This window comes from Pollachius pollachius, assembly GCF_949987615.1.
Source record: "Pollachius pollachius genome assembly, chromosome: 10".
NCBI classification, from domain to species: domain Eukaryota; kingdom Metazoa; phylum Chordata; class Actinopteri; order Gadiformes; family Gadidae; genus Pollachius; species Pollachius pollachius.
Genome location: NC_136943.1, coordinates 1458274 through 1476720, shown reverse-complemented (window position 1 = coordinate 1476720; position 18447 = coordinate 1458274). Strand labels below are relative to the sequence as shown.

General features: G+C 45.6%; 1 protein-coding gene across 1 annotated transcript in view; it reads left to right on the top strand.

Annotated features, from left to right (window-relative positions):
- diaph2 (diaphanous-related formin 2) overlaps positions 1-18447 on the top strand; it is a gene marked incomplete at its 3' end in the record, with an annotated part of 344437 nt that overhangs the window by 233236 nt on the left and 92754 nt on the right. Inside the window, exons 22-23 of the mRNA XM_079744815.1 lie at positions 8970-9071; positions 11110-11349. Coding sequence (XP_079600941.1) covers positions 8970-9071; positions 11110-11349 — 342 coding nt within the window. The remainder of the gene's footprint in view (positions 1-8969; positions 9072-11109; positions 11350-18447) is intronic.

The window sequence follows — 18447 nt, the reverse complement described above, 5'->3', positions numbered from 1 at the left end:
GGAGGTGCTGTTCAGTGATCGTCGACATGCTGTGTGAGTCCTGCCCGAACCCCCAGCAAGGTGCAGGCCTGCAGGTGTGAATATTCACAATGTACTGTTTGCACGTAGGCAGGCACACGCGTGCACGCACACACGTGCACGCACACGCACACACACACACACACACACACACAGGTAAACAGAGTGCTCGCTGTATGTCTCTCCTCCCAAGTGTAAGCCCTGCTGTAACAATGACTTCGACCACCCGCACACAAACATCAACAAACAACACAGAGTCCGAGGCCCGTGAGCGTGGTTGGTTAAGGGGCTGTCCGTCCGTCCTCCCCCAGTGGCCCCGTCGTATGATGCTCTTCCCTCTCGTCCCTCTCCAAGTCGGGCGTCTTTGTTTCGGGGACAGATGGCACATCACTCAGCAGAGACGCACTCAGACAGCAGATTCTGCAAATAAATTAATTTCTCTCACTGTTTTGTATGCTCGCTCCTCTCTGCTCGCTTGATTGACACTCTCAACACATGCCAAGACCCTAATACAGCTTCCCAGGAGGCAGGAATAGATGCATTGTCAGCTGAAATCAAAAATATAGAAATGTGTGTGTCAGAGTGGTTATAATATGTTCTTGTATGTTCAACGGGGAAACAAACACATAGAGCGAAAGTTAATATACATATATTTGTCCGTGTATGTTTCTGGATTTAAAGTGTATCTCCTCATCGTTCCTGGTGACGGGAAACGTGTTCAAACTTATATGTGATGTGAAAACACTCGCTTTCAGGTCTCTCTCTCTCTCCCTCTCTCTCTCTCTCTCTCTCTTTCTCTCTCTCTCTCTTTCTCTGTTGCGGTTGTTATCTATCTCTCTTTCTCTTTCTCAATATATTCCTCTTCTATGTGTGCATTCCTCTGTAGTCATTTTTGCGTTTTCTTATTTTGTTTATTATAATTTTGAAATTCTCAGTCTAATGCCAGATTTTTTCTCAGAGAGAGAGTGAACTGTTTCTCGTTGTTGTGTGCTTTGGCTTAGTGAATAAATTGCTATGAGAACCTGTATTAATTGTAATTATAATAGTTTGATACCTTATTGTACAACGCCCAAACCAACATCTAGTTTAAGTTAATATGAGGCTTTAATAATCCCTTTAGGGAAACTCTGGTGTGTCAGCAGCATGTCGGGTGAGTGTAGGAATAAACATACAAATTAAAGCATATTTTGATTTGACACCAGGGAAACTCTGTCTTTATTCTGCAAATCCAAAGACAGAGTGTAAGAAGGGAAAACTGTGATAGTAGTTATTGTAGTTGAAAGGATCGGATGCTAATATACTTAAAGACAGAAAGTTTTATCTTGATCATGTTGATCTGACACCACCTGTCACAACACAGCCCTTTTTTTGTTCCATTTGTTAATGCAGCTGTCGCCGAACAGTACTGGCTCTGCAACCAGATCTCCAGGAGTGACTTACTCAGAGAGCTGTTGCCTTCCCAAACATAGCCGTTTATAACGATACTTTTGATTACTTTCACAGGAGCCTGAGGAAGGCCTCCTTCTGAGTGGTGCGTAATCATGTAAGGGTTAAGATCTGTTGTGCTGCTTTTTCTATTGTTAGCATCGCTGAAATAGTATGTTGTTGTGTTCAAGAGCAACCTGAGAAACCAACCAAACAACTTCAAGGTTTGATATTCATGTCTCTTTAAACACGACACTTGATATGTTTCAAAGAAAACTACATGCATTTCCTTTTACAGTCCTATAACTACTTCAAGTTTCGTGTTATTAAGTTGTTACGTACCTAATTACGCATGAATATCGAGCGGAATATATATATATGTTTGCTGCAGGTCCTCTGAACAGTGTTTTCACGTACAGATTTCTAGAATAGCGTAAAGTAATACTGGGAACTGGAGGTCTAATGCAGTATGTCCATTTCTAGTTGCTCCTTCCCTTCCAAGAGGTTGGCAGTTGCAGTAGAAATGTTCTTTATAAAGATTATATTATATGCACACTCCTTGAGTGTGCATGTATATATATACAGTGGGGCAAAAAAGTATTTAGTCAGCCACCAATTGTGCAAGTTCTCCCACTTAAAAAGAGGAGAGAGGCCTGTAATTTTCATCATAGGTATACCTCAGCTATGAGAGACAAAATGAATTTTTTTTTTTTTTCTTTCTTTTTTTTTCCTTCGCTGGGCAACACAGACTTTCAACTCCCTCCAAAGATTTTCTATGGGGTTGAGATCTGGAGACTGGCTAGGCCACTCCAGGACCTTGAAATGCTTCTTACGAAGCCACTCCTTCGTTGCCCGGGCGGTGTGTTTGGGGTCATTGTCATGCTGAAAGACCCAGCCATGTTTCATCTTCAGTGCCCTTGCTGATGGAAGGAGGTTTTCACTCAAAATCTCACGATACATGGCCCCATTCATTCTTTCCGTCACACGGATCAGACGTCCTGGTCCCTTGGCAGAAAAACAGCCCCAAAGCATGATGTTTCCACCCCCATGCTTCACTGTAGGTATGGTGTTCTTTGGAGGCAACTCAGCATTCTTTCTCCTCCAAACACGACGAGTTGAGTTTTTACCAAAAAGTTATATTTTGGTTTCATCTGACCATATGACATTCTCCCAATCCTGTTCTGGATCATCCAAATGCTCTTTAGCAAACTTCAAACGGGCCCGGACATGCACTGGCTTTAGCAGGGGGACACGTCTGGCACTGCAGGATTTGAGTCCCTGGCGGCGTAGTGTGTTAGTGATGGTAGCCTTTGTTACTTTGGTCCCATTTATAAAAATATTATATTTTTGGTGTTCGAGATTTCTATTCGGCGGTCTGTGAAATCATATTGGTGTCCGCCTAGAAATCGAAATTGTGTGTTACTACCTATTAGTACGTACTTCATGGACGTAAGCATCCGGAAACGAAAACCCACGTCAATCTCCTTGAAACGTAACTCGGCCATTTTCAGAAGGCCCTGGAAACCGTTTCGGTGGTTAATCAGGTGATTCAGGAGTCACGTAACACTGAGTTTACTGCCAAGCACTGTTTCACTGTGTCCACAACAGCTTCAAAAACAAAGGAAAAAAGTGTACTCTGACAATAAACATAGAGTATAGCTGCAGTTATCCCCAGGAGCATGTCCTTTATAAAATACATTGAAACAAAGCAACACACATAAAGGGAGGTGATACAAGCTCATGCCCTGAGTCGAGGCGGAAATCAGTTAAAACACGAGCAAGGAACATAAGGTCCGTCAGCCTCCACGCCAGACCTCTATTTCCTGTCTCTTGCAGACCTCCCATGAGGCACAGAGACGGAAGATAGAGTTTACTTACATCATCTCCCAGACATCAAGAGCTTCTTGCTCATTCTCTTCCCCTTATTTTCAATCTAGGTTAATAAAATGTTTATTGCTCTGAGAAACGCCGTATCGATTTACCTGTCTCTCAGACTATATTCTGGGGTGTTTTTTTTCCTCCCTTCCTTTAGTTTTTTGACATCACTGTTGGGAATATGCTTCAGTGGGAAGCGCAACTGACAAGCAAGGAATTGTAAAGTACGTTTTTGATGTAATGGATTGTGCGAGGCCTGCTGCTCTGTCGAATATGTGAAGAGTCAGCCTGGCAAGGGATCTACCACAACAATAATCTTCAATCCATAACCTGTTATCTGCAATAAAATCACACCAGCATCCATTTTCCTGAATTAATTATATTTGAGTTGATTTTTATTCATTTAAAGCAGTCGTGATTGAGGTTGCCCTTGAGATTAAAGACACACACCGTGCTTTTTTTAAATCCATGAGGTTAAAGTAATTTGCGTTGCTAAAGTGAAGTACAGATGTATGGCTAATGCCCGTTCAATAGTCCCGTTAAATACGTTAACTCGGCACGGATCCATTACTGAGCTGCATTAAATGAAGGCAGTTTGACAGGAGAAGTGTTCAAAGTGTGGAGCCAAAAGCCCTCGAGACATTGTCCTCCTCCACACACCAAGTCAAGTGAACGCTATAGAATCTGTTTTTATTCAGTGCCTCCCCCTACCGAGACAGCCCACACGCGAGAAGTAGACGTCAGTCTTTTACTGCTCACGTTGGGCGATTTTGGTTTCTTGAAGGTCAATAATTCACACTTTCCACCTCAGACTTCTCAAAATAATTTCTCCTATCATGTCAGTGGATACACCGAGATGCATCAGAGTCGTCTTCGTCTTCGTCGCCGTGTGCTGCTGCTGCCGTCGTTGCGCTTATTGTTGTTGTCGTAATTTGATCTGCTGGTTTTGAGAGGCTCCTCGTCGCAGTAATCTGTGCGAGTCTGCGGGTCATGTCTACAGGCCCGCAGTGCAGAGGCTGGCCCGGGCCCCATCACACTGCCTCCCACACTGCCTCACATATGGTGGCGCCTGGGATGCAGGAAGAGGCGTGTGATTAACAAGGTAGACGAGGAGCACCGTCGCCTGCTGCTGACTCTGTACCACTTCAAATCAACATATATCGCCTAGATATAGCTGTTTTTTTTTTTTTTTGTTTGGCATTTTTTTAATATAAAAGATAGATATCAATATGGAACAATAAGTTAAATATAATTATTTATATATATATATATATATATATATATATACTATACTATACTTACTGAATTATACATGAATACCTCCTAGATGCTGCTGCAGAAAGTAAGGGCCATATGTTCGATACTAAAGTAAATTATATGGAAGTTTGGGCTGGCGGAGGATTTCTGTTGACTCCACGACTATAAAAAAAAAGTGCATTCTGTAATTATCACTGAGAACGGGATGTGCGTGAGGAATTCAAATCCCCTCAACAGTCTTCGGTGCCACAGTGTGAAATAAAACCATTTTAATAATTGAGCACATTGAAGATCTTCTTCCAGTGAGCGGGTGTTTGACCGAAAGACAGAGACCATATGATACGCAGTGAGCCGCAGAGAACCCACCAGCTACAGTGCATCCAAAGAGCCACAGGCCTCTGTTGGCATGTCTGCTGCTGAACTTCAGGAAAGTGTTGGCTTTCCCGGAGCGTTAGCCAGGAGGAAGGCAGGTCTTTCAAAACAAGAGCACAGCTGAACATCTCCATTCTGCCATATCGCTTCTGACGAGCTATGTGGTAAAAAAACAGCACGTAAAAACCGTAAATTATATATATATATATAAAGATATGATATAGATCCCACATGGATTGTTTGTTGATAACTATAGTTTGTTTGGATAATGTTTTCCTATATTCTATTCAGTTAGCATTTAATTGGATCGAGTTGTTCAGCAAAAGAGCTCCAGCTACCACGGCTAATTCCAAAGCCTCTCATTATATGCTGTTGTGCAGGATCCAAGTGAAAGGTAACCCTTGAACGAATGCTAATTGTGCCTCTCAGTTCTGAAAGCCCAGCCAAACATAGGGATGGGATTTGCCAAAATAATTACTATGATGATTAGGCAAAAAAGTGTGGTTCCACTTCCCCTCTCTGCTGCTTCTCTCTTGGTTACAAGTGTCCTGGAATAAAGACGGTTTCGGTCTGATCCGAGCCCTTGTGCGCCGTCGCTATCTCCCCGAGCCCAGGAGTGTTGAACAGATGTATGCTTTACCTCATTTCTTAGCGCTTTGCATCGAGACAGCCTTAAGGCCCAACACACCATCACCTTTATTCAACGGTCTCCCATGAGGAGAGAGCTTAAAGAATACATCCCTGAACTCTTCAGAAAAGCGGTGACATCTTTTTCTGTCAGCTGTTGAACCAAAATGTAATTATGTAAAATAGGTTGTAACATACACATTATAGTCTCCGGCGTCAGTTTCTTCCTCGAATCAACAACATAACGTTTGCGTCTGCGCCTGTTGCTAAACATGTCACGGATGTTTACCATGAAGCTATCGCTACGACGTCGAGCTAAGCGCTAACTCAGGAGCGAACACGGCTTGTTGTCATAGGAACAGCAAACAAAGCGCAGAGGACCCCGCGAAGTGTTTTTCTTCTCCCACTGCTTAAACCCTTCCTCCCAGCAGTGTTGGGAACGTTACTTTAAAAAAGTAATTAGTTATAGTTGCTCACTACTTGTTTCAAAAAGTAACTGAGTTAGTAACTGAATTGCTCTATAATAAAAGTAACTAGTTACCAGGGAAAGTAAGTAAGTATTTGCGTTACTGTTTAAAAATAAAGTTGCTATATGTCAAAGAATTTGGATTTTTCTGAGCAGATTTCACTTGGCCTTAATGTGTTGAAAAAAACTGCCCATTCAAGGCCCTGATAAACTTCCAACTGAAATTTAATTTGCTTGGTTGCAAAGGCTGTGGAACATCTGCCGAATAATACAGAAAATGCCAACTTTTCATCGGATTGCTCCGGACTCGCCATTTCTGCCGCTTCATGGAATGTTTTGTGTGTGCGTGCGCGTGACGTGAGTGCCTTAGCCAATCATAATCGCTTATCTCGTTGTTAACCCACCCGGTCTCCTCACTAGCAGTTCGTGTTTGGAGCCAGGGGTGCGTTCGGATTACGCAGTTTATTCAGTCAATTTATAGTAACGCACCGCATTTAACGTACAGTAACGGTAACAGCGTTGTAACGACGGAAACAGTAATTAGTTCGATTACCCCGTTACTGAAAAAATAACGGCGTTACCTAACGTCGTTCTTTTAAACGGCGTTATTACAAACATTGCCTCCCAGTGTGTCCCAGCATCGTGCCAGCTCCCTCCTGTCAGAACCACGCGCTCTGCGGACACACGGCCACTCTCAGGTTCTCAGAAGCACGTTGATTTGCGTCGCGCTAAAGCAACAGCTTTTCACACGCCAGTCTTTTTGTCTCAATTGAAACAAGCGAGTTCTGCGTTCTTAATGAAAAGGAATATTTTAGATGACGAAAACTATCGCCTACTACCGCACAGAAGCGCTCGCTCTGTACTAAATTATCGCGACGCCTTCTGCTCGTGTTTGGTACATTATCGACCAACCCAACATTGAAGGCTTCACTGTTATTTGTTGTCGTCCCCCCCGTCCCATCAAAGCCCTTCATAGCCATGGTGGTATTACATGCTGTAATCGGGATGCATTAGAAACATTAATGAACTACATGCATCCAAGATGAAAAACAAGCAAACACTTGATCTAATGGCCGCCTCCCAAAACACAAACCAGCCAAGCCTGCGTTATGTCTCTTTTCCCCTCTAATTCCCTTCGGGGCCGCAGAGCGATGTCATCATTAGGGGACCGGACTGGCTGCTGGGGCCAAAGCCAGGGCCCCAGTAGCGCTGGCTGATTTATATGCGTCTCTGCCTCCCCCCTGCCCCCACTTCCCCTCCTCTTTATTCCCTTTGCTTCTTGTTGGACATTCTGGCCGTGTGGCCGTGTTCAGGTCCAGCAGAATGCATTCTGGGCCGTAATGAGGGGTGGGGAGACGTAGGAGGAGCAGAGAAAGGGCATCTCCTGTCCTCACTCGCTCAGAGCCCAGGAATGGGGAAGGAAGTTGTTTTCCACACTTTCATTAACTCATCTGACCTTTACATGAATAATCAACATTTAGTTAAAACCACCCCAAACAAAAAGAATGCAAGACGCACGCACGCACACACACACACACACACACACACACACACACACACACACACACACACACACACACACACACACACACACACACACACACACACACACACACACACACACACACACACACACACACACAAACACACACACACACACACACGTACATGCACACACACACACAAACACACAAACACACATACACACAAACACACACGCACACGCAGGCATGCACGCACACACACACACATACACACAAACACACACAAACAGACGAACGCACACACACGCACACGCAATCACTTGCATTATTCATCTCCTCCGCAATATCCCCTCGGCATCACGTCTTCCTCCAGAGCCTCTCAGAGGATCCTCACGTTCATCCAAAGTGCAAATTCACCAGACAGGCGAAGACAGCTAATGCAGACTTGCATCGGTTTCGGTTTGCAGTGATCACTTTAAAGACTTCTTGTGATTGTTGTGGTGTAACACACACACTCAAGGCTGACATGGTGTGTGTGTGTGTGTGTGTGTGTGTGTGTGTGTGTGAGTGTGCGTGAGTGTGTGTGTGAGTGTGTGTGTGTGTGTGGGTGTGTGTGTGGGTGGGCGTGTGTGTGATGTGTGTGTGTGGCTGAACAATAATCATTAGAGGGATGTCTGCGTGTGTGGTTGTGTGTCTGGGGGGGGGGGGGTTGAAACATTATCATTAGAGGTGTGTGTGTGTGTGTGTGTGTGTGTGTGTGTGTGTGTGTGTGGTCGAACAGTAATCATTAGAGGTATACCTTTTGGGAGGTAAACACAGCAAGCAGGGCTGTATTACACCATCATAGCCATTGCTTATAGCCTCCTCTTATAGACCCTACTCATCACCTTACCGGGCCAAGAGCACTTCCTCGCACGGCCTGCAGAGACCCTATGGAGAGAGTCTTCTACACAGTGGCATTCACTCAATGAATGCTAAGTGTGTGTGGGCTCCGGCTGGAAGACACCTCGGTTGAACGTGTCCACAAAATGGAGCATTTACATATTTTACTTGTGTATACAGTGTGGAGGATGTTCCGCAGGCATGCGTGTACTGATCAAAGACTTGACAAAAGAGTTCTGTCGTGTGCGGTGAACGTAATGGAGACTGTTCATTAGCTGTCACTCGGTACGGCAGCATGTTTGAGTCATGAGGCTGTTGGAGAATGAGAGGAAGCTGTCTATACCTAAGATGCATCGGATACGAAAAGTGTTCAAAAGCGGTTCTCAATAAGGCTTCAGTGTGTAATATCTCACCTTTCTTCTCCTGTCGATTGTGCTCTTTCGAGGTGTTTAAGTTTAATATACTAACAGTGTACATCCCTGTGTGTGTGTGTGTGTGTGTGTGTGTGTGTGTGTGTGTGTGTGTGTGTGTGTGTGTGTGTTTGTGTGCGTGTGCGTTTGCAGAACCTGATAAAGAATCTGCCGGAACAGAAACAGCTGAGTGCGTTGGCTGAACTAAAGGGAGAATACGAAGAACTGGTGGAGTCTGAGCAGTTTGGCATAGTGGTAGGTATACTCTCCTCACACACACACACACATACACACGCACACGCACACATGCACACACGCTCGCGCACGCGTGCGCGCACACACATCCTTGAACACTCAATGCACACTTGAACGATTCTTTAGCCACCGCATCACCCCCAACCCCTTTCCTCTATCTATTTTTTAAATCCATTTCCCTAAGAGGCTCTGTGCCCAAAACACACTGCAGCATAAAACCACTGCAGTGTGTCTGTTATGTTTGGGGTCTCAGGAGACTCCAGCATTGAGAAATAAAGTAGTGTAACAAACATGGAGACCCACAGAACAGAAACTGCTTTTGTGTTTTGTTTTGACATTTTCTCTGTAGACTTATATGACAGGTTCGCACTCAGATTTGTTTCCAATCTGCTTGAATGATGTTTAGTATGCACATGAACACATACTTAGCATGAAGCCTTTAGTACTCAGCATTTAGTTCTTAGCATGTAGCCTTTACTTCTAAAAATGTAGCCTTTATTTCTTAGCATGCAGCCTTTAGTTCTTAGCATGCAGCCTTTAGTTCTTAGCATGTAGCCTCTAGTCATTAGCATGTAGCCTTTCGTTCTTAGCTTGTAGCCTATAGTACTTAGCATGTAGCCTTTGGCTCTTAGCATGTAGCCTTTGGCTCTTAGCATGTAGCCTGTTTCGACAGATGTGTCTCAAGTCAGACGTCCCATAAGTTAGTTCATGTTTAGACAGATTGTCCAGGCTGATATTGGAGTTCTCTACACGACACCTGCATTCCAACTCTATTTCCGGTTTCCAATCGAACCGTTTGAGGTCAACTCGATGTTGAACAAATGTCTCATAAGCGGATAACCGTGATAACTACCTTCTAACTGAAATAGTTTGGCTCCCAGCAAACAAGGACATAACACACTCAACATGTTTTCCATGGCAATTAAATAATATGATATATAGTTACAGCCGCAGGATATATTTGATACAACATTTCATAATAACGTCTCAGGTTGCATCTCAGCTGAGCCATCTGCACTGTTCCCGTCGTGCGCCTTCGTGTTTGTAACTTTAAATAAGAACGCTGTTGCTACATGGCAGTGGCACGACAATAAAAAGGCGGAAAGGCAGAGAAAAACAACAACAACAATTCAACTCTGAAGCTCGTCAATACGATTAAAACCATAGTGCCGCATTACACCAGATCACAAAATAGTGGTTCAATTAGCCTCCAAGACGCCGCCGCAGCTATGCTAGCCAGCTCAGTGTTAGCATTAGCTGTCGGAGGCTTTCCCTTTCATATTTTCTTATCTCCCTTTAATTTTAAACAATTTAATGATACAAGGTGTGACAGCTTCTCCTTGTTGTGATCTCACTGTTGCCGCTATTACCTACTCCTCCCCTCCCCGACCCGACTGATGAAGCGTTCCTGCATGCAGAGCTGTTTAGTCCCCAGGGAAATAAGCCATGTGTAAGATTCCCTCTGCCAGCCTGTCACAGAGTCCTCCTCTTACTGTGACTTCTTCCTCGTCTCATGGTGTAAAGACACATCACTTCAGGTTGGCGGGAGGGGTGCTGTGAGTGAGTGTCTGTCTGTGTGTGTCTGTGTACACGCAAAATAACAACAACACACCAACACACACAGTTGTGTGCGTACACAGACACACACAGACAGACGCATACTCCTCCCACACAAACGTGTGTGTGTGTGTGAGTTTGTGTGTGTGTGCGTGTGAGAGTGCGAGTGTGAGTGTGCGTGTTCATGTGTGTGTTTGTTTACCTGGCTCTAGGACTCTTCATTTGTGTGGCAGGCTTCTGGATCGTAGAGGTATCCCATTGTGGGATAATGCAGAGATCTTTGCAGAATTGCCTCTGGTCACTGATTCCTTATATATGTTCTAGCTCTCAGCAGGAACCCTGATGCATCCAGAGCCCTTCCTCTTCTCTCTTCACTTTACCCCGGCACGTCTACCACCAGCCCCAGACATATGTTTGGCGATGTGATTGCTGCATCAGTATCACAGCGGTGAATCCGTCTTAACACGTTGCTCGTCCTCAGATGAGTTCGGTGAAGCTGCTGCGGCCCCGCCTCAACGGCATCCTGTTCAAGTTGACCTTCGAGGAGCAGGTGAACAACATCCGGCCGGACATCATGAGCGTGACCTTCGCCTGCGAGGAGGTGAAGAGGAGCGAGAGCTTCAGCAGGCTGCTGGAGCTGGTGCTGCTGGTGGGGAACTACATGAACGCCGGCTCCCGCAACGCCCAGACCTTCGGCTTCAACATCAGCTTCCTCTGCAAGGTAGGACACGGGACGCATGCATGCACGCACGCCCGCACAAAAGGCCGCACGCACGCACGCACGCTCGCTCACTCACTCACTCACACAGACGCACAGGCACACGCACGCACACGCACGCACACACATAGCTATGATACTTGTAGATCACATGCTGCCTTCAGTAGTTCACTCAAGTCAAATCCACCTTTAGACATTTTGAGCCAGCTCAACCTACTCTTTTATGATGTGTATCTCAAATGAAATGATGCAATCTGAAGGAAGTCTGTTTGGTTAAAAGTGTAAATAAGTATGAATAGTATACTTCAGGAAGTACACAGCAGGAGGAGGAGCTTGTAGATGTAGTGATGGAACTTTGAGATTCTGTCTCAGATGTCCTAAACTGTGTTTTCTGCAGCTTGGGAATTGCCTTGGGATGATTTTAAAAACGGTGTTGATGTAGGCCAGCTAGCCTTGTTAACCATCCCCGCTTAATGTATCCCCCTACTCTGACGCCGGCCCCTCTCATACTCAGAGCCAACGGAACCCCTTGTTATGTTTAATGGACAACACAGCGGGTGGATGTCGTTTTATGGAGAGCATTCCCTTTGAGTTAAACCTTGAAGAAACATTGCAGTGAGGCCCTGCGAAGGTTTACAGTCTGAAATGGATACCTCGATTACAGGCCCGTCCAACAAGGCTGTTGTTTTAGTTCTGCTTGTACACGTTTAACAAATAGGCCACTCGGTTGAAAACAAATGCCTCTCCTGAGTTCTCAACCACCTGCTGTCTCCGTGTCAAACGCACTCTTAAGGGGACGTTGCTTAACTCAATGCAGCAAAACAGCAGTTACTCTGGCAGGGACTGAAGAATGTAAAAGACTTAACAACTAATTCAGACCGGAAAGTACCCGTGTCGGCGTTTCAGTTTTTTTCCGGTTCTGGACTGATGCCACATGAACTCAGAATGCACCCTCAGGGGAGGGCCGTGTTGGAGCAGAGTGCGGCGTCGCTCGGCCGGCGAATCAGCGTCACGTGTCGGGCTGAGCCGGCTGGCTCTCGGGGGGGGGCTGATTGGACTATTATTGACGGACAGGAAAAGAAACGTCTGCTTTCTCCCTCTGGTCAATCAAATAAATGGCCCCCAAGGTGGGGGGGCCCGGCTACCTAATAGGCTCATCAGGGAGAGGGAGGCCGCCGATGGTGGGAGGGGGGGAGGGCAATCCCACCTCCCCGCGACCTCTGCCCCCCCGCTGCTCCCCCCTGTCCCGACCAAGGACAGGTAGACGTCTCCCAGGTGGCCAACCGGCAGACGAAGGCGTCGTCGGGTATCGAGCGAAGTCTTTGGTTTCTTCTTTCTTTTCATCGTTGGAAGGATCGTTTTCTTTCTTCCTCAGTTAGATGGAGAAGCTTTAGAAGATGATCATATTATTATTCTGGGATGAGCAGGTTTCGTTTTCTTTCTTGCTCGATTTTTATTATTTTTTGTATTTTTTAACTGATATTTGTAACTAAATAGTAAGTGAAAGATTGAACCTTTTCAGGACTTTTGTTTTGCTGTTAAATTTACATTTTGGACACATGGTTATAATTTGTGCCCCAGCTACACGGTGACACCACCTTTCTGAAAAATAAAATTAGCACTTGAAGGCTAACCGGGCCTCTTATTACTTCAAACCAAACATGACCTTGTTCACCGGTGAGAGGAAAATAATTTGCGTCACGTCAAATGCGATTTTCCGCCGTACCGCTGACGATAAAACCGTTTCTCTCTGCTTCTGCTATCAACATGAGGTCCACACTTTTCTAAGCGTCTGGGTGTTTCCTTGAGAGACGCGGCGACCTCGATGTGTCAGCGCTGCCTTAAACTATCACTCCACGATGGTGGATCATCAGGTCGGCTCCTGCAGCGCTTGTGATCTACAGAAAAGGTTGTGTGAGGGTCAGCGAAAGCATGGCGCAGAATAGCACACATCTTTAGCCTGCCACTGGAATTAACATGCTGCTCATGATTGACTTTGGTCCGTATATAGTACGGTATGTTATACGTCTTTAGATTTAGAACTCGGTACTTGGCGAACAAATAGCTTTGGCCTTCCCTGTGGATTGCAGTTCTCTACCTGTACAGTCACTCCAGGGTATTTTAGTCGTTGGCTCACGTGGGTTTTACTGAGGAACACAAGAAAGGGAAGGTGTTGTTGGCCTAACTGTCTTGGCTGCCCGGATTCTTGTCATTCATTTCTGAAGGAAGAAACAGTGTGCACTTCAGAGGAGTTTGACACCCTTCAGTGAAGATAGGCTCACAGGAATGCACAGGAAAATGCTGACAACTTCAAACACATCCAATCACACACTCACACTTGCACACACCTGCACCTACACACACACACACACTCACTGACAGACACACTCACACCTACACACACCTACACACGCGCGCGCACGCACGCACACACAGAAACCCAAATAACCTAGAAAATAAACGCGGAAGAAAACTTTTGGGGGGAAGTATGTGTTAAACATGGCGGCTTGCTTACAAATGAATCAGCGATGCGTTCCGGAGGTTGTTTCTATTAGTTTCTTCCCCCCACCCCCGCAAGATTTTGCAGCAAACACTGTTGTTGTTTATCTTTCTGCACAATCATTAATCTTTGAAGAGTCCAACGAGTTGATGCGGTAAACAAACGAGTCTAATTACAAATGATATAATTACAAGTTATCTATCAGCCACCCATCCCGCCACTTTCGGCTCTCGACTCTGCAACTTGTCCGGCGCCACCGCCGGTGTTCCACGGAGCGTGGCGCGTTCAATTTGTTATCCTGCCAAAACAAACCTTCACGGGGGCTTGACGGCGGAGTCGGAGCCGAGGTCTCGGAGATTACCGCGCCGCCTGCCACCGCCGCCGGCCCCGCCCTCGGTTTCCACTTCCTCCAGACTGTCCTCCAGTGCCGAGTTCCAGTGGCCCTCAGCGCATCACTCCGAGGGCCCTACAGGGTGTGTGACCTTCCTACCCCCCCCCCCCCCCCCCCGCTGAGAGAGAAGCCGGCCCGCCGCCGCTGCAACAGCCCGCTCCGGTCGAAGTGTGCGTCTGCGTAATGAAAAACAACCACGGCTGCCTCTGTTTGTTGCACAGGGTTGTTCATTCATATCTGCGCTCCGGTTTTATATTACCGTGTGTAATTACTTTCCTCCTCGACGCTACACTACAGCTGCTTAGCATTCAGGTTATATCCTGATTCCATCGGGATGCTTACTGTTTGGGAAGGGATGGGTGCACGGCTGGGAGTTCTGAAGACCCTGATGGTAGTGTGTGATGGGGTGGATTGAGCGTGCGTGTGTGCGTGTCAGTGCGTGCGTGTGGGTGTGTGTGTGTGTGTGTGTGTGTGTGTGTGTGTGTGCGTCCGTAACACAGTATGATAACCTTGATATGTTTAGCTCCACCATTAACTGGTTTCTGTCAGGAGCTAGCTTTGTAGTCCGGTTCAGGTGCTTTCTATCTTTCCCTAGTGGCAATGTCCTTTCTGCACGTTTTAAATGTTAATGTTAACGGTAACCGTGATATCTGTGGACATGCTTTTATTTCCTTATCTACTTCTTCTTTTTTTCCCCCTGCAAAACAGAAATTGTCAGGTCCTTTCAGACAGGATGAAGAACACTTCTGCTCCCGTAGTCATTCTGCCCTCCAGGGTCAATGATACTCACCTAGCTGCATTAATCAGCCGGCAATTTTGCCCGAGAGTTTTAATGTCTTTCTAATCACCTCAAACAGCAGGCTCTGGCTTATATTTTGGAGAAGCAGCTCAGGGCACTCAATAAACGCCGACAGCGCAGAGATCCTTCTCCCCAATCTTGTTTCTGTCTCGGTCAAGGTTAAAGATTTTTGGAGGGGGTCAACTGAAATCATTAACTCGGGTTATGAAGAATTGCCTGGTCTGTGGACCTTCGTCTTAACGCCACTAAGTAATATAGTAATATGCAGTTCACACATCCAGTGCACAGTGATATGCTGAAATATTATTTTTTTGAATCACTAGTTGCAGTTGTTCTCTTTATTTGTGCCGAGGCTTTCATCGTGTTCTGCGCTCAGAGTGCTTCTTTGCTTCAGAAGGATTAATAAATCATAGAATTTCAAATAAAAAATAAAATAACTCTGAAACATTAGCTTGATAAACAGCGCAGCTATTAGATAGCACAATAAGGTGCGGAGGCATGGAACAGGAGCAGAGATAATGCAGCTTCAAGCACTAACAGAGTATTTTGGGTTCATTTGAATTGAAATCAATTGCAATGAAGTTAATACTTGTAAAACATAACATGATATAACATCAGGCAGGGCAATGAATTATTGTTAACACCCGCAAACAACCCAGTCGTTAGTAGCAACAGTATTGCTACCATTCACAAAAAGTAAAACGTGGATTAAATATAGTACATTGCATCTCGCATTAACTTTTGCAGCGTTAAATCCAGAGGCAGAATACAAAACTCTCTCGCTCGACAAGTCTTTCCCCTATTTTACCTGTTGTAGGAGATTAAAATAGCGCACCCAGCAGATGTGTCAATTATTTGTATTTTCATGTTTTGTCCGGGCGCAGTAATGACACCTTGGGGTACAATAATAAACAAATTAAAATGTGAAATGCATGAAATTAAATTGTGATTACGGGGAGCAGGAAGAGGATTGATCCTTGTATAATGAAAAGTGTTTGTTGTCGTTCTTTTTTTTTTTTGTGCGCGCCAGCCAGCCAGCCTAGCTCAGGCGCGCCTTTGTGTGTGTTTGTTTTTCCGTGCGTGTGTGTGTGTGTGTGTGTGTCGGAGTGTGTTTGCGTCTATCGAGGAACTGTTTGCATCCACATTCGTCTGGATGCGGTGATTGTATGGGTGGAGGGTAGGGCGGTGCCTGACTCAAGACGGCAGGGCTGTCAGTGATGGAGCCAGCATGTGGAGGTGGCTTGTTGCTAATTAGCTCTCCCAGCACGGCGCTCTGGCGCTGGGGCAATCATAGCATGGGGGGGGGGGGGGGGATGAATATGGAACAAGAATTAGAGACTTTGGCACACTTACTTGGCAGGTACTCAGTACTTTATGTCAGTATGCACTGTGTTTTTTTTTTGTGATTCCTACACACAGGTTTTTTTGTTGGTTGTTGTTGTTGTTGTTTTATTTTACATCAGGGTGTCATTGATCCAGTCAGGGTGTGCAGAGATAATGGCTCTGCCACTTTCTGCTGTTGTCGCGTTCCTCCTGTTGTGTTGTTTTTTGGTCTTTTGCGCTTCCCTTTGTTCGTCTTATTCTCCCGTTTGTTTCGGCGTTCTTGTTAGAGCGTCACGCGCCCTTACTGCACGCCGTTTGATGGAGCGGCTTCTGATCATCCAGATTAGATCAGTGTTGTCTCGCGCTAAGCTAAGCGATACCATCGTACCGCGAGTGCGGCCATTGTGTGCGTATGAAAAGGCACCAGCAGCCCGGATCAAGATATATATATATATATTTATATACATGTTCGGTGATTGATGATTTTTCTTTTACTACAGTGTCTTACATCATAAATGACGCCCAGCCTGGCCGTGTTAACAAAACATTTATTCCAAATCATAAACAATGATCTAACATTATACGAGAAACATAAAAGGCTTCTTCATACTTCATAAATGAAACGAAAACAAAGAGCGCCGGATGCAAAGAACACATCCAAGCGTAGCTGTCATCACACACACACACACACACACACACACACACACACACACACACACACACACACACACATCCATGTGGACGTGCACGTTAACACGTCGGCGCGCTCTTCGTCGCGCTACTCTCCGATTTCACGTACAGTTCTGCGTCTTTCCTCCGCATAAATACATCATGTCTAACAACAAGCTCCTGCTCCTCCGTCTCCATCTTTGTGTGTTACCGTCCCTGGCGTGCATTGGCCCGCACAGCCGTCCCTGACGCGGTGCCGGTTGAGTTCCATGTCTGTTCACGCCCCGTTGCCACGGCGCGCGGGTGTCCCGGGTGTCTCGCCGCACCTATCGGTGTCCATGGGTATTGGTGCATTTTAATGACCTTTCCTATAAATAGCTGCTGAGGTGCGTTCATTAATTCCTTCTGAGAGCCTGACGGTATCATGTTCAACACACAGCGCCGTCAAAACTAATTAAGCAGCGGGGACGGGTTGGATTTGACTCGAGATAATGTGAATCAAACTGGATTACATGTCTCGTAGGGTGGAAAAGTTCTGGATGCGTGTGTTGTTTTGTTTTTGTTGCGATTCACTCAAGTAGGCAATGTTCAAAGTTTCGAAGACGCAGGCCATCATACGCTGGAGATTGCGGTTAGCCCCTCGGGTCCAATGTCCGATAGCCATGCGTTCTTTTGCGTCTCTACATGGGAACACTATCATTTCTTGTATCAATACCACCTTACCAGAACGCACAACCTGATATTCTGCTTGTGTGTGCGTGTGTGTGTGTGTGTGTGTGTGCGCGTTACCACGAGGGTGTTCATGTGTGTGTGGGAGCCATCCAATTAAGCATGGCATTGATTTATAGCCCAGGTACTGTATGGGGTTCAAGGGTTCCATTGTGCTTAAACAAAGCGCAGAGCGTTGACTTTGGGAAGTGGGCCTGAGTGCAGCAGAATCGGCCCTAACTTAAACCCTGGACTCCACTGTCCAATATAGCTCCATCACTAAATAACCAGCACATTAATTAGATAAGAGAATGGTGGTGTTAGGATGAAGGCCACTGCCTTTGTTTGAACCTCAAACCCATGCAGGCACACACGCATGCACATACACATACATACGTACACACACACACACACATACAGATACACACTAGGGCTGAACGATTAATCAAATCGTAATCGTAATCGGGATGTAATAGAACGCGATATGCAAATCGCAAAGGCTGCGATAAAAAAACAACTAAAAAAAGTATTATTTTTGTGTGTTTTTTTTCTATTTTCTGGGGGGGTTGTTACCGTTACTGAGTGGAGATCAGTAAGATTTAGATTTATTTTTATTTTACAATTCAATAGTTAAATAAAGATGTCATAATATCAATTCATCTCAACACATCGGCCTGTCCTAAAGGAAGAGCAGTTTATATGTTGACTGCT